Source organism: Ammodytes marinus, assembly GCF_949987685.1.
Source record: "Ammodytes marinus genome assembly, chromosome: 1".
Classification (NCBI taxonomy): domain Eukaryota; kingdom Metazoa; phylum Chordata; class Actinopteri; order Uranoscopiformes; family Ammodytidae; genus Ammodytes; species Ammodytes marinus.
In genome coordinates this window covers 21,774,456-21,801,167 of record NC_137230.1, presented here as the reverse complement: position 1 = coordinate 21,801,167, position 26,712 = coordinate 21,774,456, and the positions used below count along the sequence as shown (strand labels likewise).

At 40.3% G+C, this 26,712-nt stretch overlaps 3 protein-coding genes across 3 annotated transcripts; 1 reads left to right on the top strand and 2 right to left on the bottom strand.

Moving 5' to 3' along the window:
• The first annotated feature begins 1,112 nt into the window (after positions 1-1,112).
• On the top strand, positions 1,113-14,644 carry cmtm4 (CKLF-like MARVEL transmembrane domain containing 4). Its single transcript, XM_080027701.1, has 4 exons — positions 1,113-1,870; positions 7,720-7,896; positions 13,818-13,916; positions 14,469-14,644. Exons 1-4 carry the CDS (start codon positions 1,682-1,684, stop codon positions 14,631-14,633), a joined length of 630 nt encoding a protein of 209 aa, XP_079883827.1. The 5' UTR covers positions 1,113-1,681; the 3' UTR covers positions 14,634-14,644.
• A 4,050-nt stretch (positions 14,645-18,694) lies between these two features.
• Positions 18,695-23,684, bottom strand: LOC307250595 (CKLF-like MARVEL transmembrane domain-containing protein 3). Its single transcript, XM_080027711.1, has 5 exons — positions 23,487-23,684; positions 20,180-20,335; positions 19,971-20,066; positions 19,706-19,826; positions 18,695-18,830 (listed from the first exon to the last, which is right to left on the bottom strand). The coding sequence occupies exons 1-5, from the start codon at positions 23,607-23,609 to the stop codon at positions 18,802-18,804; spliced, it is 525 nt and encodes a 174-aa protein (XP_079883837.1). The 5' UTR covers positions 23,610-23,684; the 3' UTR covers positions 18,695-18,801.
• A 222-nt stretch (positions 23,685-23,906) lies between these two features.
• On the bottom strand, positions 23,907-26,221 carry LOC307252585 (proteolipid protein 2-like). The gene is made up of 4 exons (XM_080030291.1): positions 26,105-26,221; positions 24,776-24,931; positions 24,590-24,685; positions 23,907-24,322 (listed from the first exon to the last, which is right to left on the bottom strand). The coding sequence occupies exons 1-4, from the start codon at positions 26,192-26,194 to the stop codon at positions 24,212-24,214; spliced, it is 453 nt and encodes a 150-aa protein (XP_079886417.1). The 5' UTR covers positions 26,195-26,221; the 3' UTR covers positions 23,907-24,211.
• Positions 26,222-26,712: the final 491 nt, after the last annotated feature.

Sequence of the window (26,712 nt, the reverse complement as noted above, 5' to 3'; positions counted from 1 at the left end):
AGGCTAACTGAAATATCACCAGCATCACACAGATGAAAAGAAGCGGCCCTTATTCAGTAGGCCTATCCATCAAACATGTAAGGTGGACATAATGATGTAGCCTACAATATCAATTCACTGTGTATTTTCCATCACTATGTAAACGTTTCAAACATATCTTTTGAATATGCAGGGTCTGCATTGTTTCATTAAGTGTTAATAACTGGATGCAACATTCAGGTTTTACGGTAGACCAGCATCCCTAGACTTTCGCAATCTCCTAGGCAACCATTTAATACCACTAAATACCATAAGAGGGCAGTAAGTTACAAGGATGTATTATTTATTTAGATAATTAGAAATTAGGTCTATCCCTGAATTTTGAAAGTTTACTTGACTGTATAACTGATTAAAAAAAAGTCTTTGTTCTATTCAGATTTTTAAGGTTTTTACAGACAGCAAAAACTAAGATCAGTTTAATGAGAAAAAAACGTGTGTTGCTCTGGTTTTATTGGGTTGCATAACAAGTTGAATAATTTTATAAAATAGAGATGTGTAATATTTGTCCTGTTATGTAATTATTTTTTAGTAGGCTATTCACTGGTTCACATTAGTGAGAAAATAACGTGCAATTAGGCTATGTAGGCTAAACATTCAAGGTGGCGACCAAATTTGTGATATTTTTGTGTTGCAATTTTCTCGTATACAATGTATGTCAAATAAACACTTATTTGGTGTTATCATCCACACTATAATGTATTGATGCTCCCTAAGTCAAACCCTCTGTGGTTGTAGAGTTCTCCTGCTGCTACCAACACCGGTTGAAACTGAGTAAGAAGACACCGCTTAGTCGGAGTGAATGTCTGCTGAATATCCAACTGTACACAATGTAGCTTAATCCTCTGGGGAATAAAGAAATAGCCTAATTTAAGTAGGTCCTGGTAGGCGAAGAGACAGAAAAGAAAGAACAATTAAGCCGAGCACCGGGACGGACGTGGTTCCGGCTGGATTCGTTTTGCAGGCTCTTTGGGAACACTTAAAACGGGCACAGAGCCTGCACAAGAATGTGCAGTTTTCGGAGGGGCGGAGACAAGCTCGCTTTGCATCCACAACGAGTAAGCGGCGTATGGGCAGCCACACTGTAGCAGCAGCCTACTAGGGAATAGGCTAAATTAACAATAGGGAATAATACGCACTCTCTCTCTCTCTCGGTTCTTCTGGGCCATAATGGCTGGATGTTTTGCGGTGGTAGAGGCCAGTCACACGGCCCGGTGGTAGGCATTCTTTTTAGGCGCTGCTGAACTCACCGGAATCGTCCACGGTGAAGTGACACTGGGATTCGAACAAGTGACCCGCCTAACATAGTTTTAAAAAGTGTGGCTATTTGAGAGCGACGCAGCTCTGTATTCGGGAGCAAATGAATAGCGCACGGTTGGGCTACATTACACGGACAGCAGCCCCTTTTCCCCCATGCGCGTTATGTTAAAGCGCACCTCCCGCGGCTCTTTCACCGTGGGGTGGCGATGAGAAGTGGACCGCCTGGTTTATTATCTCCATCCACTTGTAGTTTGCGTGGAACAAAGTGTGCTTTATGATACACAACCTGGACCCGGGACCCGGTTTGTCAGCGTGCGTTTAGTCTAGGCCTATATGTCGTAACGTTTTCAGCCAAAGAGTCCAGCAGCAGTGTCTCCCCGATATCATGATGAGGACCACCGAGGAGTCAGAGGGCTTTGACGGCGAGGCCTCCAACACTTCCATGATCTCCGGGGCCAGTAGTCCCTATCAGCCCACCACCGAGCCCGTCCATTCCAGGAATGTTTTGGGGGGCATACGGTGCGACGTGGAGTACCTCAAGTCCTACTTTGGCATTTTAAAGGTGGTTGAAGTGGTAAGTTTGAGCACGAGCACATATTGCATGCACCAATGATCAGAGATGTAACGGCCTCATAAAAGTGAGTTCAAATAATTATTGCGCACCATTGGTGGATAACGTCCAAGTAGCCATTAACATAGCCTATGATCATGCCAGTAGAGTATTGTTCTTATTATAGCCTAAGCTTTGACATGGTAACTGAAGCCTATAGTCCATCCAATGTAGTAATACCTTCACTCTAAATAAACATCAATACAGGTCCCTGTTTACCCTGCAACACATCCCTAATAGTGGTCAGTCAGGTTTCATTCCAACAGTAAGGTCTAGTTTGAGAGAGGTCGCTTTAAACTCCTTGTGTATTTTCAGTAGACTCTTATTTTGAAGGAATTGGCTGCAGCAAAATGGTACATTATTCCAATGGGGATATTTTGTTGTTTCACAGTTATCTTACTGTTTGTTTTTTTGTTCCTCACTATTCTAATGAACAAGTATTTCATATAGGACTATATCATTTTGTTTCCATGTTTCAAAGAAGGTTCATCATTACCTTTCAGAAATGTGTATGCTCTGTGCTATTCTTGTGCTGCTCTCAAAGTTTGTATGTGTATCTACTGTGGGCCTACTCAACAATGCACCCGTTGATACCTGTGTATTTGATTGGGTCATGAATTGCTCTTATTCTCACCATTGCTTAGTAAGGATGTTAGTGGTCCTTGGGGGAAACAATTGCAATTTCCCTTAATTTAATACATTTAATAAGGAAACGTTAGGCCTACACCTAAACCAGATGTCTGAACTGAAGCACACATAGCAAAAGGAGGACTCCCAAAGCTCTGACAATTTACCACAGGAGGAAATATCTATCAAGCCATAGCCATTTCTCTTCTTCTGGTGCCAAGAAAACCCAGACATTGCCGTGCACACTCATACACATGCAGTGGTGTTCCCACAACAGCACTGACCATGCAGCTGAGGAAGCCAGCAATTACCTCTAACACATTTTGTTGAAAGCACGGGCAAACTGCAAAAGTCCACATTTACTGCTGGAAGATGATCATAACACCTATTTCTGGCTTCTCTGCTTCACTTTTAAAAATGTTTTCTCTCACTATAAAAGTGCAGTTCGCAAAATATTTATCACCCTGGGGACGGCGGAGGTTCCCGCCGTTCTTACAGAAGAGCATGGTTAACCTGGGCGCACACACACACACACACACACACACACACACACACACACACACACACACACACACACACACACACACACACACACACACACACACACACACACACCCTGTGATGTTTACCTATGTGCATGTGGGAAGTTAGGATAGGGCGCCATCTGTTATCAGCATGGGAGAAGTTTGAATCAGGCAGGAACTAAAACATTCACAATCTCTATTGAGTCTATTGAGTGTGCTCAATGGCGGCACAAAAATATTTTTATTTCTTTATCTCTTAAACTTTCCCTTAGCTGCAGAGCCACCACACAAATAAAGCAATGTGTATAGAATATGCATAATATTCCCTTTATTCATGTGCTGATCCCTGGTTTCATGTTTCCAATGGGATTGTCCATTTCACAGATAGTGCAGTGTCGATATACAATACCTGAATAATAACCAATGCCCACTTAATAAAATAAAAACGTCAATAAATTCAACATAATGCTGCAATGGGATGGCACTGATACTACAGTGTAAACAATGCAGGAAAAGCACCATTTAACACAGAAAGAGAAGAAATGTCATGTAAATAATGAAAAAGGGGCAGGTATACTTTGTAAAACAAGGATGAAGAAAAAACAAGTGAAACCCCATTTCAGGGCAAGTTACTTCTTAAATGTGGTTCAAGCACAGGCAATAAAATACAGCAGAGGTACGGCCAATGTAAATACACAAGTGTAAGCAGTATTGCAGTCACTATAACTAATCTTCTGTTTACTTGAACAGTTTGTTTCAGCGCTGATACGGCCTGGCTTTCCAGTCTGAGATGGGCACTTCTCCTTCCCTGCCAAGGACAGAATCACTGAAAGTCATCCAAGTTTTACATTCAGTATCTTAGGGGAGGCACAGGGCTCGCTGCCAAACATTAATAGCGTCACTGGCTCACATTTTCAATGCTGTCTCTCCTCATAATTGTTTAGATCAAGGCCAGCTGAGGCTGTGTGATTATCTTTTATAACTGAAAGATGTCAATGCAAGGCTGACTTTATGGGATGTATCGTACAAGTACCTAATGTAGCACAGTTTCTGCTTAATTTGGAAAACACTGCTGTGCCAATGAGGTGTCTGTCCGGCCTGTCATTTATCTCGCTGTGTAAACGGAAAGTTGTTATGTGGCTAAAAGGGCAAGAGTCCTGTGTTGTTAATAGATCATCTTCGAGCATAAATTATGTATTGAGTAATGATTAACATCAATGGACCGGTGCAGGAAAGAAAATACTGCTTTGAAACACCCAAGTTTCAAAGGTCCAAACTCCTTTTTTTCCCCGCACAAAGGAAGGAATAAGGATTTCTGTTGTTTGAAATACATTTGAATGGAAAGCATTTGTGATTATTTCAGTTTTTTCAAACATCACTAAGGGTTAAATACCTCACCCAACCTCTCTGGCAATGTCCATACTTCCGTATGGCTCTGTGGAGGGGAATGGTTGTTATATTACCTCCACACCCAGGCTTTGTTTGCACTAAAGGTAGTGGTAGTCACAACAACCCACTCTGACATTTGCACTGGCCCATGTGGGCCAATATCTGTGTAGCTTTTTCACATCGAAGCACTAAAATGCATTTGCACAGGCTTTTTTTGAGAGCATGGTGTGTGAAACCATATTTCCCAAATAGTTTTAGTGCTATTCCAACAAGTGATAATTAAATAGTGTGGTATGGTTATCTTTCAGTCTGTGGATGTTGTATGTGTAATGAAGTTACCAGATGCTCCAAAATGTCAGCGAGCACTTCCTGCTCAGAGAGAGACGCCATATGCTCCGTTCTCTTCTGGTTGAAACATTACTTATGCAGAGAGCTTGTAGGGAGACATAAAGACAACAAGAAAACCTTGTGCATGCATGTGGGGAGGCATTGCATGCATTTGCCTACACATACTTAACCTTATCCTCAGGGGTGAAATATAAGCTGCATTCAGGCTACATTTTCCATCACATTGATGACTTTGGGCTCCTGCTGAAGCACTTTTAATATTCTGGCAGATCTTTCTGTGTGCATGCGGTTTGGTAGCACTGGAAGTACAGCAGATAATGTTGCATAGTCTCCTCTCCACAGCGAGGCCCCTTTTCTCCTCCATTCATTTATTGTCCACAACAGATGGTGTGTAAGAAGGGGATCTGAGCCCGAGAGGCTTTTAAGTGTCGATTGAAAATAAGCATAATCCCAAAATTAAAGGTGTGCATGCATGCGGGAGAGAGTAGAGAGAGAAGGAGATGTGTTGACGTACTGCATGTGTGCAGGAGGAACAGGTTGCACAGGGGTGGAGGTTGACATAAAATCATTACATACAAGCTACACTGCACTGTTTCATCCCCTGCCTTCTCCCCTTAGGCCTGTCTGACACCTGCTACACAGGGGAAAGCAATATGCTTTCTGCAAGAGGCATGACATCATCTCTCAACACAAACAGCCCTCCACTCCTGTTTGGGTGTAACCCTCTTTGGTTTTGTTACAGTCACAGACGGACTGCTATCCAAACTGCATGCTCCGACAAGACTCTTAAGCAACTGCACAAAATGAAACCTTTTGTCTTAACGATGGCCTGCCCAGTGGGTCTTTGTTGTGTTTATGTGTCACTCTGGTAAGACATGGTGTGTCCATGCTTTACTATCTGTGGTTCCCTTCAAAGAGGCCGTCACAAACAGGAGGGTTCTCAACTGACGGTTCACAAGGGCCAGTCGTCATCACACACACACACACACACACACACACACACACACACACACACACACACACACACACACACACACACACACACACCGCACTTTGTCAGAAACATTACACCCTTCTCATTAAACTGGATAAAGAGTGTTGGCCATTGAGCTTCTGGGAGCGAGGAGGTGGAGGAGGGGTCTTTTGCTAATGAGACTGTTTGAGTTTGATCTCTCAAATGCAGTTTGGTCAGCAGCAGTGTCCAGCAATGGCAACTAGCTGTGGTGGATTCAATTTGGTTGCACATGAAAGTATATATTGGGTCACAGAAAAAACTAAGAAATGGGGAAAAAATACAATAATGAGTAAATGCACCCATTCCCTGTGAGTCTATTTTCAGTTATTCAATAAGATTTATTAAAAGTCTGTAAATAAGGCACATATTTGGCAAATAATTGTCCTACTTGCGCCATTACAAATGTGGCCTATTTTTCACAAAAATGCGCACACACACACACACACACACACACACACACACACACAAACACACACAGATATACAAACAGCTCTATTTCTATCTCTATATCAATTGCAGCTTGAACGCAGCTTTGCATGAAGAGCTTTGCAGAATTGTTTTCTGTGTTATTTAACCATTTTGCTTATGTAATTTCATCCCCTGTTCCCTTGTCAATTACCTTGACACATATAGCAGCCGTGTGGTAATATCTCTAATATTCTTCGTACTGTCTCTGCCTATTGAAACCATTTACATAACGTGACCACATCCCTTAAGTCATGCCCGCACAGTTCCTTTGACATTGCTGCCCCGATGACACAGTTTAACGATGATTTGTGGCTCTTAAGGCCCGCCTACCATGAGCTGGAGTGTAAATGGTGCTTAACCAAGCCTGAGGTTGCATGCTTTGCCTAGAATAATAGCTCTGTATTATATAAACATGCTCTGTCTCCAGCCAGGGGTTAGTATTGACCCCCACCCCCACAAAAAAAACCCCAATACACATAACAACCCCAAGTTCTTTGAGCCACACTAGGTAATCTACATGCTATTCTGCATGACTTAAACCCACTGACACTTTGTGCTTTTATGTCAAACCTGTATGATTTCAGGCTATCAAATGCCTTAGTTGACAATCAAACAGCTTCCAGGCACAAGTACGTAATCCAAGACAGTCTGTTACAAAGAGTAAAACTCTTATTAGTAAACATGGCCTTAAGTGATTGTGCCATGGACTGTTACTTAAAGCTTAACCTCCAATCATCCCTAAACCTGAACCCATCATTATGCCATTTACTATATCAACATTTAATACAAAATGTCAAACGTGTGTAGACCAAGCCGATCTGGTCTAAACCAGAGTTTGAATTTTGTCTGCAATATGTTGCAGTGGCATTCTCTTGGTTGTGTTATGTCTCTGGTTCCTGGTCCTCGCTCTGAGCCAGTCGGTAATCTGCGTGTGGTTTTGTCGGGGTCTAGATGGCAGGAGAAACACCTAAATAGCAGAATTCCTCTCATACTGTGGTTGGTTGATGGATGTTGGCTAAAGGGAGACATCTTCTCTGACTGCCAGGAGCGGGACTCATGAGATGGGCTCATGGCCTCTGGTCTATTCATAAGACAATCACTTCATCATTTGAAAAGCTTGGATTTTCAGTGCACACACACACACATACTCTCAAACGCACACACACACACACATAAAAGGAAGGGTTCAACCCTTCAGTACCCTTTATGTCTAAGAGCTGTAAAAAGCAATAAGTGTTTACTTTTAAATTACTCATTGACGCTAAAAAATGTGTTGTATATTTTCGTAGACTAGCTCAGACTATTAGATGACCTCGGGATTTCCAGTCAAAAAAATCAAACATGTGGTGTTATTGTGTTGTCGTTTATCACAGTCATTTAGAGGGCGAGAAGTTTAATAGACGACTATACTCACTATGTCCCTCTCCTGTCCTTCCCTTTAGGTCCTATCACTTATTGGATTCATCTGCATAGAGACCATTATGATGTGTTCTCCCTGTGGAGGGGTCTACTTCTTCGAGTTTGTCAGCTGCAGTGCGTGCGTGGTGACAGGAGTCCTGCTCTTGATCTTCAGCCTCAACTTGCACACCAAGGTGCCCCATGTCAACTGGAACCTCACGGTAGGTACAGGGAGAGGAAAGTGTCATGGGAACTGGACTCCTGATATATTTCACTCAACTTTGATTAGGGATGTGGCGAAGGTTTGATTCAAAATGGCAGCCGGTAACAGGGTTCACTGTTAGCTTAACCCTTTTTTTACGCCGTCAATTGCATTATGGTTACCAAAGCTGAAATTTGTATTTTTGGTGTCTACTTGGGAACTGTTTCCATTGTTTACCGTTCAAAAGGCCTGTTATTTTTCTCGTACTGCGCATTCTTTCACCCTTTTTTCCAGCCTTTTCCTGTCTGAAATGCTCTGTTTTTTGGCACCTTTCTCTTTCATGCCACCCCAGTTTGTTCTGATTGGTCGGCTCCATCTACCTGAGCATGCACCGCACAACAACTCCAGTCTTGTTCATCAGCTCTGCTGGTGTCAAAATAAAAATCATAAAAAACATCTACCGATCTCCAAGCTACTACTTTAGTTATGTGATTGGCTCAAAATGAGGCTCAACTTTCACACAGCTTCTCTCAACGTTCCGACTTTACCTCAGAATTAATGAATGATAATGAGACTCTGCTTACCCCACCCTCATTTGTGCTGATATGAGCAAGGCTTTGCGCTCAACCATGCAACTGTTGAATGCTGGTCTGCTGTGGGAAGCATTTGGTTAAAGCATCATGGCTGTCAATGTGATTATTTCATGTTGTGTCTGATATCCATCTAGACTAACTGTAAATCTTGCAAAGCGGTTCATTAGTAACTTAATTTGTTTTGTACTTTCATTGATTTACTCATATAGCAACACTTTGGTTGTATTTTCTTCCTTTCAATATGTTGTGCTAATCATGCCTACATAACATGGTCATATTAAACTATAAACCTAATGTTGTGTATCGGATCAAATCTCTGATCCACTTGTATAGCTGCACACAGACTTCTGCCTTAATACATTATATCATTTTGCATATCTAATCTGGGTAAGGCTCAGCACAGGCCCATCATATGAGGGAAGCTGGGATGCTTTAGTGAGTATGTCACTGGTTGGGAGGGCAGAGAGTTTCAGTTTTACCACCAGGATGTGCATTGTCAGCATTGTAGCCAAATGAGCCAGTGGGCGTTCTCTAGCAGATGCTGGTTGCCTTTCAGTATTTGCCTGCATACACACATTGGTGTGTTCTGTGCTGCAGCCAAGTATCCTTTACAGAGGGTAGTGGGGAAAAAACCCTCTGAAACTGTATTTCCAGAGGCCAAACAGCACACATATTGTAATAATTCAGTTGATGATGTTAAGTCCAGCTATCCGATTGCTTTATGCTATCCTTTTGTACAATATTCCTTTGTCTTTGTCTTCTATACTTCTAGCAGGATGACACCAAACGAGAACTTTTTACTGTCTCGGGGGAGAGGCAGTTCATATCTTAAATCCTCCTGTTTCTTTTTGGTCTGAGACGTACTGTTTCTTTTCCTCCTCCACAGGCTCATACTGGCGCTGTGTGCTCATGTCAACTCTCACTGCTTAATTATTATTCCACTCTGGTGATTAAATAGTCCAGCAAATACGTTATCAATATTGTGTCTGTGTGTTCTGTGTGAACAGCAAGCGATGCTCCGTTCCACTCCACAGTTGTAGGCTGCACCAAAACACTGTTTATGTCTATCAAGTTCAAAGCTGCTTCCCTCACATTGAGCCCCCTGGGAATTTCACCATGAGTAGGCATTTCACCGTGTTAACCATCTGTTAACCCGTTCTTCTGCCTTCTTCTCTTTCCATACTGACGCCGCCTGCCATGCCTCCTCTGTGTTGAGCCAGTTGTTTTTTAATGCGGTTGAGAGTCTCGGAAGAAGGAGGGTTTTGATTGTACGATTACCTGCTACGTGATCCCCATCTCCTCCAATTCATTCTCTGTGATGACTTTGGCATTGCAGAAGGGGGAAACACATGCCCTGACCGTTACTTCCTCCCCCTTTATCACTGGAATGAATGTAGCCCTGGCTGGGACCTTATCGTGAAGCCACACAGTGACTTTTAGTTATAAGATTGAATTTCAGTGTTTAGCTTGTTGTGGACAACCGGCTAGCTAGAGATAAAGGCAGACCCCTCAGAGCATTGTTTTTTCTATGTCCCACAGCCAAATGACTCGGCCATGCGCCCGGAGTGGGAGGGTTTCTGGGACAGAGGAAATGGGACAGAGGACATTTACAGGCTTGAAGGGGAGAGGGTTTTTTCCTTTTTAAAAGGAGAGCAACAGTTTGGATTGCCCTGCCAGTGTTCCCAAATACATTCTACTTGTTTTGTTGTGGAAACAAACAAGACAGTTACTGCATGAATGAATCAAGTACGTCAGAGGACAGACCATTGGTGGGTGGGTGCTGACAGCCGTACATACTAGGGCCGTCACGAGAGCTACTGTCTGTATCTGTTTATGTCCCAAAAATATTCATATTGTTTATTGTCCTGTACTGTCATATAGAGAGGATTTAAAGGTCACATATTATGCTAAATGCACTTTTTAAATGTGTTCTAACATATCCATGGGTCCACGGTGTGCCTAGAGACTGCCAAAATATTTAAAAAAATAACAATCTCTCCTGTTCTCACTCTCCCCCTTTCTGAAACCCCCACCCCTCCCCCCCAATATACTCCAGTCAGAATTTTCCCCTTTTCTGACCTCACAAACTGGAAAGCCAGAAGCTTCCACTGTGCAGCCCACACCCCTATTTCTTATTGGTCCACGGCCCTGACAGACAGAGGGCGAGGCGTATCTGGCTTCGCTTCCGGACAGGGGGCGGGGGCAGCTCAAAGATTGTATATTTACGAGGGGAGCTGCAGCTCTTTTTAAAAAATAGGCCATTGTGAGATTAGCTGAACTTCAGCATAGTACAATAAATTATCTGAAAGTTTTTTTCAGCAAACAATTAAAGAAAAACGTATTAGGGACCACTAAGACCATATAATATGGTGTATAATAGTACCGAAAAGTGTATAATATGGGAGCTTTAACATTGCACTGTGAATCTCAATAAAATAACCACTCATATGTTGTTGATCGTGGTGAATTTCCATTATTGGGATAAACGTGAATATTCACTTGAAAATGCTGTCTGGCTCACTAACAAACCGTCCTATATTGATTTCCTGACGATTTTGAATTGCTTCAAATGAAGTTTTGGCCTGCCCATTGTGTCCCACAAAAAAAGGACTTTTTTAAGATTTGAGTAGATATTAGCTGATTTTGACAAAATTGTTCTAGATTCCATCGCTTCATATGCATTTAATTGGCAAAAATATGTACATTTTATATTGCCTAAAGCCAGTGTTTTTGTCTATATTTTGGTGAACCTGCATCATAAAAAAGTCATGCCCTCTATGAAAACACTTCTTGTTCTTATTGTGCAGACAAACAGTCGCGTTTGATTAAAAGTTAATTCCTAATCTGATTGTAAATGTATAGAGGTCAAAAATTATAATGGAGGGCCTTTTTTTCTATGAATTCTAATTAGTGTTATGGTTCTCTGCAGCAATGTGTGTAATGTCAGAGTCTTACAGTTCGACTAGTGCTGTAGGACTCTTTGACATGTGTGGCAAATTGTGTCAATTTGTGGCACAGGTCATTGGAAGGAGTTGGGGGAGACAAATGGGATTCAAGACCTCTGTGACTTTAAATTAACTAATATATAATAAGATTAGGATTCCAGATGGTTTTCAACCGAATATACCCCCATGAAGTCCAAGTTCCATCATGTTGCAGTGTGTATGTTAATCCATCATTTTGTCACTGTATGATGTTATTCTGACAGCAAAGATTGCCATGCTTTTTTTACTGAATCCACACACACACACACACACACACACACACACACACACACACACACACACACACACACACACACACACACACACACACACACACACACACACACACACACACACACACACACAAACTCTCACACACAGCTGAGGTTAGTGGGTATTATTAGCTATAGCCATTATTCTAGCATCAGTTCAGGCCAGAGAGCACTTTAGCCGTGTTTTATTTACTTTACCTGCGAATAGAATCCAATAAAAGCTTTCTTGGTTTTGACAGCTGAAGTTTGCCACCCAAGCAGAGAAAAAATATATGAACTACTTGCCTACTATCTTTATTTGACCTTTAAGGAAAAGGAATCAGTCCTTGATGTGAGCAAGGCTGCAAAAAGGCTTTATTATTGCATGAAGCTCTCTGGCCCCTGTGTGACTTGCTGCCACTGTCAAGAGAATACATTTCATAATGAGCGGGCTGCTTCCTCCTCTTAAGGTTTCCATGGTACAGTCCAATTAGTATTTCCAGCCTCTACCATGAGAGCACAACAGAAACGTGGGGAAATGTAGAACAACATTCAGTAACATGATGGAAAATAATCCTTAAAAAGCCCTTTTCTACAGGCATGCAGGTACAAACATGTTAAAAATTTATGTTTTTCATTTTTCTTTTAAAATATTTTACCATATTTCTTCCGTCATGTTAAAGTGTTGTGTAAAATATTTAAAACTCAACTAACTTAACTTTGAAATGTACTAGTTTTGTCCAATCCTTTAAAACGCTGCGGATCAAAAGGGGGTTGTAAAACAATGATACAGGCCAATAATAAGCCAAAGAGCCTGTGGTTTGCTCCAGTCTGCGCGTGTGTTATTTAAGGTTTTATAAAGCGCTGGCCTGGTTAAAACATGGAATGTGGAAAAGAGTGAAGCACAGGAACTGTACTAAATAGATCTGGAGAGAATATGGGATCTGAAAGCATGTAGGAAAGCTCCTCTGCACATGGAAGCAAGACGCTGAAATGAATATGCAGTATTTCCTGTTGAACCAGTCGGGCGAGACAGATGTGTGTGCAGTGTGAGCAGTGTTTGTTTGTTTGTTTGTGTGTGTGTGCTGACTGCTGAGTATGTTTTAGGTTTGAAGGTTAAGATTATAACTTGTTCATTGACCGTGTCAGTTTGCACGAGCAGTTGTGGTTCAATATCAGTGCGTTACTGATTAAACCGCAGGCTCTTTTGCAAAACTTTCCCAAAAAAAAGTGTTTTTATACCCTGCTGAGCTTTCGGCTTTGACTTGTGTGTGTGTGTGTGTGTGTGTGTGTAACATTGCCACTGTATGCGCTAAGTGTCATATGAGAGGCCATGTCTGCCATGATCACTATCACGCATCTGATCACGAGGGCTGTGTCCCAGGCACTCCGGGGTTAACCCTTTCCTAACTGACTGTACCGCTGAAAACAGTAAAACATCAAAGGGAAGAAGTATCTCTTTCATTCTTCTCCTCGTGTGTAAAAAGAAAAGGTGGGGGGATGGAGTTAGTCATGTGTGCTTGTGTGTAATACGAGGTGTTAGGTGGCTTTTAAGTGTGTGCTCTCTGCCTCTTTGCCATCCTGCTGTTTTAAACTCACAGTGAAGCACCAGTTTTCAGCGTGTGCTGCTTAGAAGAGTCTGTTTGTTTGTTCAGCAAGCATGGAGCACTATTTAGGAAGCGCTGCTAACTGGATGTGGCACATCCGCCTTGTTGATAACATGGGTTTAAATAAAAAGCCCTTGAATGTCCGGCTTTGCTCTATAAAAGAGGTGAACCGTGTCTGTGGCATTGGTATCAGCAATTATGCAGCTCCATTTGTACTTCATTTTGTAATACATTTCAAATGTCATGATGACTTTCATTGATGTGATAAGGGGTAATAAAGATCAACAGGTCTTTGGTGTGTTGAAAATGAAAGACTAAAATGCAGGAGGCATCTGAGTGGTTCAAATTAAAGTGTTAGGTTTTGCGTGGTGCATGAATATATGTTTTATATTTTTTACTGAATATTGAACCTCATGAGATACTCTGTACTAAGTCCTGAGAAAGAGGACATACGCACATCTGGAGTCTTAATGTTATCATGTTTATTTGTGCTTTGGCCCTGTAGGACCTGGTGAACACTGCTGCCAGTGCCTTCTTCTTCTTCTTGTCGTCTCTGGTGCTGGCCTGCATCAACCACAACACTGGATCAGAGCTAGCAGCAGTGGTGAGTAGTCAGAAGAACAATCCTCTTTTGCCAAGATAAACGGATACCAAACTGTGCAGAAATGTTTACTAAACATACCCGCGACCGATTACAAGTTTCCCTTCGAGACATAACACGAAGGATTTTGTTTTGAAATATTCACTGAATTTGACCCCAAAAAAATACACAAGCGTGCTCCCTTGTTGAACATGCTTGAATGTACGGCGAGGTAACCGATCGTGAACAGATATTCACTGATTTTGACAAAATGTTTTCTTTGATAACAAGCATTCTCCAGAATCGCTGTGTCCACCTTTAAGACTGCAGCAACGTTCACAATCAGCAAGTGCCCAGACCATTAGCTCATTTATCTGTGTGTCTCTTCATGCACTTTAAAACACCTAACCTTTTAAGCCTGGTATAATTAGCATGCACAGAGTCCAATCAGCCTGAATCAAATTAGCATTTTTCAAAAGGACACATTTGCTTTCAGGATCTGTGTTTACATGCACCGTTGGTTGACATTCAAATTCAGTCATTGTTATTCTACTTGGTGTTCCTACTTGTATGCAGACCTTCGGCTTCCTGGTGACAGGTGTGTACGGACTAAACACCTTCATGGCGGTACGGAGGTGGCGCCTTGGTAACGGTTGCCAGGGCACGGCTCAAACCAGCGAGTACATGCGGGCACGCACGGCATCTCGCGGTGAAATGGAGGCCAGACCAGAGCTTGCGTGAGTGCCGGCAAGACAATCAAGACAAATCAGACTTAGGGGGAAAGCCACACATTTTCTGCAGCTGACCGAGATGGACACACCTCTTCTTAACCACCGAACAGTATTTCATTCAAGGTTTGTAGGTGGAAGAGCCACGTCAAGCTCAACACATGCTTATGACTTCACAACAGCCAACCGTCAATCTTCCTTTCATAGCCACAGAATGACTTGTGTGTGTGTGTGTGGCATGTGTGATTATCAGGCCTCCTGGCCTCGGCGGCACACACAGTAAAGACTCCAAGGTGGAGAGCTGAAGTGAGAAATGGAACGTATTCTCTGTCAAACTGTTTTCGTCCACGTATCTTTTTTAAACAGTGAAGGAGGATTTCCACAAAGAGCCGGATAAAAAAATATATATATAAAAACTGACTTCACTCCCTACTGAGCACCATCTTCTGTTCTGTGATAGGTGTTCTGTGTTCCACTGTGAAGGAAGTGGAGTAGAAGTTCACCTATTGTACTGTTTGCTTTCTGTGAGGTCTGTGTGTTGGTAATACATGTTGAGCACGGATCCAGGAAGCCACTGGACCGCCAACCTGCAGTACAACAGAAGCATCGTGACTTTTCCCTGTTCTTTCTTTGATACTGACATCAGCTTTTTGTCTTCTCCCCTTGTGAGCAAGGCTGACATGAGATATTTCAATCAAAAGGTTACACGTGCTGACTTAAGACTTGCTTTCTCCTTTATCTTGACTAACTCTACAGATGTCTTTAACTTTGTTAGCGTCAAGATCCTTCTAGCAATCATACGGTAACAGTGCAGGGTCATTCTTGCCTGCAATTTCGGACAGGCAGTACAGAGAAAGGTGAAGATTTTGAAATGAGTGAAAACGATTTACATGTAGGTTAATGAGACCAAATAAATACATAAAAAATGAATGCTTCATTCCATCTGTTGTATAGGTTGTGCAGAGAAACAATCCCAAATTTCTTTTGTATATATTAGCACTAGCATTCTTAAAAAATGTTAACTTTGAGGTCATTGTAAGGTCAGCACTGTGAGCCAGCAGTTGGTTGTATTCAGGCGATGATAGGGGGATTAGGTTTCTTGTTACTTTGGCACACACCCAAGGCTTCAGGTAAGACCATAGGGTGTTAACTGCATTGGTAAGGTTTATTTTGAAACGGGAAAAAAAACATCAGTAAAGTTTTGCGACCAATTCCCTCAGCCTATACACTGTATCTCAGGTTATTGACACCCCCCTTATCAATCTTTGAAGAAAAACAACTTTTTGAAAATGAAATCACAGGATGCCTCTACCTGAACGCTGTATTTCTTAACGCCTTCCTGATCATTAATCCTGATAGGAATGTCACAGAGGATGGAATGAACTGATATTTTGAGTGAAATTTTTATTAGATAACGAGGAATCAGGTGAAGGTGTGTGTGTGTGTGGGGGGGGGGGATATGGTACTTTTAGCTTTACTGTCACACCTTTCAATCTGTATTTGGTTGAAAGTAAAATGTCTGTGTATGGGTCTACAGTATATATTATCACACACACACTACATACATGTGTATTGTAAAAGCTCTATCATTCCACATCACAGCTCTTATGAAATCTGGTACGTACAAATTGCATAACAGACTTTTTATGACTTCAATGTTCGTTTCTTCTATTTGGCCTCGCTTGAATCTTAAAACATGAACATATTTGCTTTTAAGATGAGGGACGAATAATCAACCTAATTATTGCTGTTTCACATCGTTCTAAAGCATTGCATCATGATGTGTTGAGTTTGTGCAGGGTCGAAATTGACTCTCTGGCTCCATCTCCTGGTAATCATTTAAAATGTACTCCTTGTGACTTCGGTGGACTGACAGTACAGCCAGATTATAATCACAATTGGGTTTGTGTGTGTGTGTGTGTGTAATAGATGGACCAGAAATATATTTGACTGTGTGTTGAAATGAAAAATAATATTAATTAAAAGAAAACTGTACGGCTTCTTAAACAGAACATTTTGAAGACTGCACGCTTGATTGATTTTTCTCCTGTTTTTTCTTTAATAACTTATATCCTGTACAACTCCTCTTTCTTCCTGTATGGTGACCCGAGTAGTTTTATCAATAGACAATCATATTTGTTATGATGGAATTTGTTTGATAAGTGATGAAACAAAAATAAATGTTCACATATAAATGTGTACAGCAAACGTTGAAAAACAACATGAAAATATAAATTGATCTTTCACAAACTGTAAAGGTGCGTCTCTCTATAAACGACTCTATGCTGCAATGTGTTCATCAACTGTTTGTATTTATGGGGAAGAGAAAAAAAAGGCTTCCCACCTGTTTCCAGATTGTGCTACAAAACAGTGCAGATGATTGTATGGAGGAAATTTGACGTGAGATGATCATATGTGATGTTTCATTAGAATTCTGTGTGCTTAGTCAGTGATAATGACCAGGTCCTCCTCGTACAGCATGGAGCGCTACTTTCCTGTTTATTTTATCCTTTTTATATTTTATCTAAACATTCACAAAAGGATTACATCAGTTTATAGTGACTATTTGAATAAAGGTGATTTGGACATTATTGAAAACTACTTAGGTTTTTATTTAGAATTTCTTTTTACAAAAGGGCAAAACAGTATCATCAGCATCATCATTATCACAATGTTAACGTTGCTGTTTTTTTCTTTACTTCAGAAAAGATCATGTTTTTTTAGATGCATGCTTTTCACAGGACACCAAATACATTTAACATCACACAGGCCGGTTATTTTGCATTTTTCGCACTGCAGGTGTGTAATTAATTAATAATATATTTAGCATGTTTCCACCGAGTCACCATTCAAACAAAATCCTGACATAAATGAGGCCACAGAAGTAACAGACTGTATTTCTTCCAAAAAAAAAGGCACAACAATTAATAATTATTGGATGGATATATTTTCTCAACCATTGATACATTAATTGCTCACAACAGTTAATATTCCACATCGAAATAACATGCCACCGATGCCAAATTTCAGTCACTTGTTTTCCATTCACAGTGTTGTTCTAACACACACGTTGTGCAGAGGAAACTACACAAACAGTTTCTGTGGCATTTTAGTGCGTGTTTATTTCTCAGTAGTGGCAGTGGAGGAACTGAAGAATCACACATACATGCTGAATTGACACAAATAATAACACGAATGGACAAATAAAAAAAGGCAAAGAATGCCTTCACAAAAATCATTCACATATAGGAGATAGCATTAAGCAAAATAATCACACGCGTCGTAAAGGCACTGTTATTTACACACACACACACAGGTTGTAATAAGCACATAAAGCTGACAAACTGAAACATACAAGTCTCTTAAACTTTGGGTTAATTGAATAGGTTCGAAAATATTTCAGAAGTTGTTTGTTTGCGTTAGATCTTAACTTAAGCATTAAAACGTTGGGACTTATTGAAACAATGTCACAACCATGAAAAGGGCTGTCTTGCAGTGTGGCGTGCCCCACAAACTCTGTTGACCCACAAGTAAAATATTAAGGGCAAGAGAAGCAAATATCTCCTGAAGTGATTAAAGATATTCTTTTTTGTAGAATAAAGACATTGGACAGAGGTTGTAACCAGCCAACCTGCAACCAATCTGTTCTTCTATACACTGTACAAATTTGTTTTATGTAAACTTATAAATGATGATCTCTCACACAGGTCTCCTGTCTCTGTCTCTGATTTTGAAAGGTCAAGCCATCTTTGTTACAATACAACTTGATTGCTAGTACTCCTACACATGTATTCACTTCGGACATTACTTTAGTGTTGTAGTTTAACATGTCTGTTAATAGGGCCACAATACAAGCGATCAGAGATAGACATATGAAATACACATATGACAAACTGACAGCTTCTACTCAGTATAATGACACCAAACAGTTTCACAGCTTTATGATCATGATACTTTTCCCTAACCATCAGAGACCCTGGATAATATGAGTTTGGATATGAAAAAGAACAGAACGTTTGGAATACTAAAGAGAGAGAGAGCCCCCGCAATGGAGTTTCTACAATGTAACCATGATGAAACAACATCTTTGCAGATGGCAGCGCAGCAGTGGCCTTTTCTCCTGCTAAGGTTTTGTTTTGTGTGATCAAACATCTACGCCGGCGAAAAAATCCACTGTGGTATCAGTCTGAATCGGAGTCCGAAAACTCATCTACAAAACAAAAGTGAAAGAAAAACAGTTACAAAAAATAAGTAAAAATGTGGTGACTTTTAATGTGAGAAATGATACGAAAATATATGATGGATTAAACTACTACTATGGATCTCTTTTTATAAATCTAAGTGACAAACTTATACTTTAAAATGTAAAATGTTGCTGTTCATACGGTTGCTTGACCCATATCTTGAAAGGTCATATCCGCACCCCCTTGGTGATATGACACAGTGCAGATAGTTTTGATTCTATTTACTGACGTCTAAAAATATCCACCTCTGAAACTTGTTTCACCACCGCAATGTAAATGAGGTGAAAGCATTTCCTTTATGCCACATAAAGCCCTTTAAATAATATAATAATATCACATTACAAACAGATCTGCCCAGAGACCACTGAGGGGTGCAGTTGTGTACGAATAGTTAATATCAAGTGGAGAAGTAAGTCTATGGCTTAACCGGTGGACTTCAATATGCAATAAAATGTACTGTAATTCAATGTGAGTATGAAGAGGGGGTTGAAAAATGTTAGTTTCATTGTTTCAGGCTGCACAAAAAATAAAGCCCATGCCCAAAGTGAAAATTACAAGTTTAAAGGGGAGGGGTTATGAAGCTATATTACAAAAAAAAAAACACGACAGCATGTTCTTTGGATTATCCGCAGTAGGAACATTGCTAAATAATTTCCTTCTCAAAATCCAACATCTGCATGGTTCCATACTGCTAAAGAATTTTTTTTTTGTAATTTTGAAGAACCGGAAGGGCAGAGGATTCTTACAGTATGGGCATGTAGAAATCGGAAAAGTTTAATATTATTATTTAATATGCATGATCTTATATGGCCATATATCCGATCCACAATGAGGGTCTTACCTTGCTGTTGTCTTGTTGGCTCCTCATTGGACTCCCCTCCTTGCTTCAGGAAGTTGGCAAGCTCGTTGAAAATGAGGTAAAAGTCTAAAGCGAAAACTATGGTGGCAATGAATCCAAATATCTGCGGAAGAAAAAAAAAAGCTGCACATTTGACATCAACACAGTGAAAAATAATAGGTGAATGCAGTTGTGTCGCATGCACTCAGCAATGCATCAATTATGTCAGTGTGGGCTATAAGGGGAAGAGCAGAAAGGTGGACTTTACCCCGGCAGCTTTAGAGGCACCACCCGCGTATTTGGACACTGCAATTATGGAGATGATGAAAAAGATAATGGAGGCAGACACGCATCTCAAGAAATCCTTTTCAGAGAAAAAAAACAGAGACAGCATTATTCACAGGAAAATGTTAAGGTTATGTTACTTTTTGTCCCTTTTCTGAGCGCCGGGATTGCACATTTGAAAGTTGCTCTCACCGTAAGAGGCCATAGGAAGCCTTTAAATCTCTCGTTGAATTTGGTGGAGTAGGCGAACAACAAGAAGAGAGCGGCCAGGAACTCCAGCAGGGGAACCGTCACAAAGGCTGCTGCGGTGGATGCTGCAAAAAATATGAACGCCACAAAGGACAGAGCCTATAGGGAGACAAGTAGAAACAGAGAAATAACAATAGGTGAAATGGTATGCTATGGAATGATTAACAGAAGGTTTGAGACGGAAGGCTAATATATCTGTTTCTCCAACATTCAATTATTAGATGTTTTCATCTAATCTAATCTTTAAGGCAAATAGAAATTGAAATGTTTAATCCAACTGATAAATAAAATCAGAAGTTGCTCTTCTCCCTTTTAAGATAATGTTATCAGAAGCTGTGTCTGTGTGACTATCAGCTTCAGGGCCACTTCCTGTAAGGAGATACAGCTGGTAAAAGACAATGTTTATTCACACTGTAATATTCACTGCAAGACAGAGTCCCTCTTATTCACTCAAACACACACTCACGCAAGCACACACGCAAACACAAAGCTTGAGAGAAGATGTTAACAACGAGCTCCGATGTTTAAAACGTGTGTGCAACTAAGTCAGGAGTAGTTACAATACAAGTAAATGAGCATGCAGCTATGTGTTCAGCGCTCTTTAGAAGGGCTGGACACACAACATTAGGCAAGTCCAGACACTGTAATCTCAAACATGCCCGGCCATCTTGTCTTTATCCCAGTCACTGCCCTGAGGTTAGGGAACTCCCCCTGACTGAACCCAAAATGCTGCAGCTGCTTTTCTTTACAAATAAAAAGGGAAAAAAAGAAATGCTGCTATTTCGCCGCATCCTGTCAGGGATCCACTAGATTTTCCTATAATAAGCCAACACCTTTGTCTGATCCTCAGTCCATTTTTGATTATGTCCAGTGAAGTCTGGGATGAGCACAACTACACATAAGGCAAATCATTTTTCATGTTGTTTGATGTCGCAACAAGAGTGAGACTGCTCCGGCCTTCAACTGGCAGTTACTTTTCTGCTAGTGACGAGTGACAAATGGCAGTTTCCCAGCCAAAGGAGTCAAAAGAAACCCTGTCTACAAAGATATCAAACAGAGGAAAAAGCAGCAAATCGTCACACTGAAGAAGTTAGACGCAGATTTTTAATCGGACAATACATTGTTCTTTGTTGCCACCTAGGGTGGCAGCACGCTTTGCACACCCTCACCACACCATGTAGCCTTGATCAACAGCTTGTCTGCATTGTGAAAATATTTCAAACGCTACAAGAATCTACTTTCTTTTTCTTTCTTTTTTTTGCAGCAAATTCAGTTTACAACCGCCTCTGATTCCACATTCCTTATCGGGCCTGTTGCTGGCTGAGACTGAGAATCTTAATGAGAAATACATGGTGGTCTGACACGCTGTGTATAATAATGCACGCTCAGCAGGACTTGTGTCTGACTAATACTCTCAAGAATGGGCTGCGCTCTCCTTGGAAGATAGAACGCTGCCTGAAACCTTTAAACTGTATCCAAAATACAATTATGATACTCCCAACCAGCAAGGAGGCAGCACACTCACAGAGAGCACACAGTACATACCAGGAATATAACAAGAATGAATAACAACATTTTAAACCTACTGTACAATTAATGCTAAAAACCAATTTAATCCCAGAAGATAATGTTCCACAATTCGTACCTACCATTAAAACTACACTAACACTTTATAATAGCAATGTAAAGGGCCTGTTCAAAACCAACAACAAACAACAGATGTATTTTCTCAGGAAGATAGTTGTGGTGACATTGGGTCATCATGATTTGGGATATTTGTTTCTGAGAATGTTGCCCTCACTTAAATACAATGAAGATGCTGTGGTGAGGTTTTACCACATTGTTACACTGTTGTAGCTATCCTCTCCACATTTCTGCTTGTATTACATCTTTGGGGGAAATGTTCCAAAATCTATGACCAAGACAGTTTTATGAGAATATTGGGTGTTTATTTTATTTTTTGTTTCATTGTGCTGAAGTACCTTATTGTCAGGCATTTGTTTTACTTTATCATCCAAAATCATAATACAGTCAGTCATACATTCCTAAATATATACGTTTATTACTGTACATTTTCCAAAGCAATTCCTCAATGCAATTCCAATCACTTCCATTTCATTTAAGTGGAGGCAGACATCTTTGGGATGGATCATTTACTATTTAAACTGGCCCTTTAAAGGTCAAAGATTAAAAAACAAAAGAACAGTTGAACCATACTAACTCCAGTATATCACAGTATAACAAAGTTGTCCTAAAGCTTACATAAGAGTCTTACTTCTCTATGCAAGTTAAACTAGTATATTGTCACCTACATGCCCATAGCAGGACACACACACTCTACTGTCAGTGTAGGGCAGGCCATTGGGTTTAAAGTATAGTTATACAGAAGTGTTTTAGCCTGGGGGTGAAGATCACATAGTAGAAGTAAAGAGGTTGTATTGTGTGTATGGGAAGGGGTTCTCACGCTTTGCATTGACTCCTTGTTAGGACTGCGCTCCAGGCAACATGTTATGGCAAGATGAGTGAAGGATGTGACTGAAGAAGATGCATGCTCAGTCACAGCCCACCATGAACAGAATGTCCCATGACACAAGTGTTAGGGGTTCTTCCTACAGTGTTCTTAACACAGTCACAGTTACTGCAAGAAGTCCTGCACGCATGATGCTGGTGACCCTCCACCCCCTCCTCACCATCACACAGACACTTTCTTTCAGTTCCTGGTTTGTTGAAATCTACTTGAACAGTCCATGAGAAGAGTTATTTCTACTCAATGAACTTTATGAAAATGAGCTGATTAAATTGATTATTTTACAAACTGGAACAACACTGACACCTGTAAGAAGCCTGGGCCGTTATGTAGCTTAATTATCACTGACAGTACAGATGACTCTTAACAATGGATGCCTGCCTGCGGTATGTCCATGGCATGGACATGGTCCAGTTACAGTAAATGTCTATTCCCAGTTTTAGAAGTTTAACCCTTTACTGCTCCTCCCTTGACTAATGGAAACCTTGTGACGGGAACTTGCTGACTGACCCATATTCCAAATGACAGTTCAAATAGTATGGTGTAAGTGATTTTTCTAAATGTCGATTAAAGTAAAACACGCCGCTATAGCAGCCATAACTATTTCCAAACAGCACATTAATGCGCATATGTGATTTTGCGCGCATAGGCGAAACAATGCAGTGCAGCAACAGTTTCATTTGTTTCAGAAAATGATTCCTCTGACTGGTCATCATTTCTTACCACTTCAGCAATAAGCAGCATGCCTTTCCTCGAAGAGACGAACTCTTTGCTCGGAAGAATGGAAAGTAGAAGACTCTGGCGCGGCCCATTGGAGTTGGTACTGGGTGCCTCGATGTCCCCCATGGTCGAAAGAGATTGTTCAAAGAGTCCGCAAAACTTCGGATAGTCCAAAAGAAAAACTTCACGCACAAAACGTTACGGTCTAGAGGCAAAACAAGAGAGATGTGTGGGAGGCGTGAGGCGTCTTTTGGAGAGGTGGAAACGGAAACAATGACAGCGCGGAAACGCAGCGCGGGCTCCCAAAAAGCTCAACATCTGCTTTCTCCAGATGTGAAATGCGATGCCATCAGGCAGCTGCATACTACACAATCCTGAGCCGCTCAGTGGAAACAGGCAACTCATGATGTCAAAAGGCAAAGACATTTTTTTTTATTGGTATCTGTTAGTTCCACAAGTTTGATGTCCAACACATTTTTCAGACATAAACAAATACTTTGCAAGCATCCTTTTCAAAGAGCTGGAATCTTAAATATGCATCAAACTGGTACACACTTTGAAACAAGATAAACATTGTGCACTACAGATTTACAATAACATTTAATTTTTAGATTTCAGAGCTAATGGGAAAGTAATTATATACAGTAGCCTATATAAGGGATTTGAACTTGTTATTGCTCATATAGTAGGCTATATTACACTGTATTCATTTATTGTAACTGATTGATTCATTCTTTGTCTGAACTCTGGATTTCACTTCTTGGCTTGTTGAATGTGATGTTCCTGAAAAGCATGTAGATGTCAACACACAGGAGCCCAACAGTCACGAGACCAAAAGCCTGCAAAGAGAGAGGAGATTTCAAAATAAAACGCGCCACACTATATGTCTACATACAGGTCTAGAGTCCAGTGCGTGTGTGTGTGTGCATGTGTGACAGGGCCAGAGAAAAGCCTAAACAGGCATTCATATTGGCGGGCTAAAGCACATGTACACATACAGTATAAAAGCAATGTTTGAATATTTAATTTTATTGGAGATGTATGGGAGAAAATTAAAAATCAACAAAACTGACATTGCAACTATAGATTAATGAATCATTTCTCACCCCTCCGACCAGTGTGCCCCTGACAGTGTATGTAGTCAAAGCAATCAGGCTCAGGATAATAAAGTAGACTGCTGCAAACACCGAATTGAAAAGATCCTGAAGAGAAGAAAAGAGAAGAAAGATAATGCCATTCTCTCAAGCAACAAAGCCCATGAAGACTGATAGGATATTATTAATGTCACCCACAACCAGGGGCCAAAAGAAGAAAGTCAGCCTCTTGTTGAGTTTGAACATGAACAGCAACACCAGAAGTGAAGTGATCAGAAACTCCAACGCGGTGGCGGCGATGTACTTTGGTCTGGATGCTGCAGAGAAACACACAAACGCCACAAACAGAGTCACCTGTTGAGCAGACAAAGACACATACACATTGTTAATGCACCAATAACATGATTGAATCGTGAAATCATAACTTCAGAGTTTTCACAAAACCAACAGCACATCAGTCCTTCTGATTCACTCATTGCCTTCATGTTGCACAAGCAAGGATATGTAGAGAAAGAGGAACTCCACTTCCTCTAAAGGTTCTAAATCACTTCTTTTTTTCTTACACAAACTGATGCATTTCTGCCTTTTCAGTCTCTAAAATGCTCTCGTTGTGGTTAACCCTCATTCTACCAACTTAACCAAGTCAACTTTTTAGGCCTAAGTTGCTTTTTGGCCAAAATGATTTTTTTTGCTAAAATCATCTCCTCATGATGAACAGATCATGTGATTCTACTTGACATAGGCCACTAAACCATATTACCACTATGTCAAGAGTGTGATTTAGGCCGTTTTATATTGCCTAAGTCAAAATGTAATGTTACTTTTTTTTAAGGAAATTTAACAAGGGTGTAAAATGGCTTGAGTCACAAGTTAAACATTAATTAAAAGGGTTTATTCCTATTATGTTACATAATTGACAGACATTGTTATTAAAATGTCAACAGTCATCTTTTGACATAACCTGTTTGCGTGAAATTATTAATACATATCATATATTCAATATTTAGTTAAGTTTTTTGTGTTCCCTGAAAAAACTGAAACAATTCTTTAGGTCATTATTTTAAGAGGGTGTAACAAGTGCTTTACTCTATCATTCCAATTTGTCTTGACTTTGTCAATCGATTTGTCCCCGATGACTTCATATATTTTGCATTAAAGTGTATATTCCTCAAATAAAATATCCAAATAAAATGTTTATTAAAAAAATAATTCTCTTTTTTTTTAACTTAGATGACATTAATTACATAGCTAATAAGGTGTTGAAAAATGTAATAAGATGGTTGTTTCTTTCACTACTTAATGTCTGGCCGTTGGTAGTCCATGTATGTACAATAGGTTGAGGGTTAATGTAATAGATCACTGTTTTCAACAAAGTAGCTCTAGCAACATTGTTAACTAAACACACTAAACAGACTAAACAGCACTTGTTTCTTATAGCCTAATGTTCTGTATCTCTTCGACTTCACAGCATCATCTTAGCTCTTACAGTGCATTCATTGCGATCAGAATATTTAAAAAAAGTCTCACCATCTCTGATACTTTTAGGATCCCCCTCTTGGATTTGAAGAAAGCAGTGTCCACATCCAGGGATGGTTTATTATTTTGATCCTCCGCCATGATGGTGTGATCTCATTTGCAAGAGACAGCTCACTGTTCATTTCCTGGAACAAGCTATTTCCTTTAACTGGAGAGGAAGTGACTGTTACTGAGAAAATATGCGCAATATCTTCGCACTAGCAGCTTTGCACTTCTACTGGCAGAGCTGAACAAGAGATACATAAATGAAAATGTGCTCTGACAGTGAATATATAGGTGATACTCATATTATTAGAATATCATGGAAAATGAATTGGAATTGAGGAAATAATTCATGCAAAAGGGGCCCAAAGCACGTATTGAGTACATATGGATGATTATACTTTATAGAGGGCCGACATTTCTGTATTTAAAATCCCTTTTTTATTGATTTCATGTAATATTAAAATTTTCTGAGATTTTGAATTTGGGGTTTTAATAAGCTGTATGCCATAATAATCAAAATTATAACAAATAAAGCATATCTCACTTTGCATTTAATGAGTCTATATGATATATTATTTTCACCTTTTAAGTTGAATTACTGAAATAAATGAACT

Excerpts from the sequence above, each read along its gene's own strand:
- cmtm4 (XM_080027701.1), top strand. The coding sequence starts at position 1,682 with ATGATGAGGACCACCGAGGAGTCAGAGGGCTTTGACGGCGAGGCCTCC. Across the intron at positions 1,871-7,719 it reads TTTTAAAGGTGGTTGAAGTG|GTCCTATCACTTATTGGATT; the intron begins GTAAGTTTGAGC and ends CCTTCCCTTTAG. Across the intron at positions 7,897-13,817 it reads ATGTCAACTGGAACCTCACG|GACCTGGTGAACACTGCTGC; the intron begins GTAGGTACAGGG and ends TTGGCCCTGTAG.
- LOC307250595 (XM_080027711.1), bottom strand. The coding sequence starts at position 23,609 with ATGGGGGACATCGAGGCACCCAGTACCAACTCCAATGGGCCGCGCCAG. Across the intron at positions 20,336-23,486 it reads TGCTGCTTATTGCTGAAGTG|GCTCTGTCCTTTGTGGCGTT; the intron begins GTAAGAAATGAT and ends GTCTCCCTATAG. Across the intron at positions 19,827-19,970 it reads GTGCCTCTAAAGCTGCCGGG|ATATTTGGATTCATTGCCAC; the intron begins GTAAAGTCCACC and ends TTTCTTCCGCAG.
- LOC307252585 (XM_080030291.1), bottom strand. The coding sequence starts at position 26,194 with ATGGCGGAGGATCAAAATAATAAACCATCCCTGGATGTGGACACTGCT. Across the intron at positions 24,686-24,775 it reads TCTTCTTTTGGCCCCTGGTT|GATCTTTTCAATTCGGTGTT; the intron begins GTGGGTGACATT and ends TCTTCTCTTCAG. Across the intron at positions 24,323-24,589 it reads GGGGCACACTGGTCGGAGGG|GCTTTTGGTCTCGTGACTGT; the intron begins GTGAGAAATGAT and ends CTCTCTTTGCAG.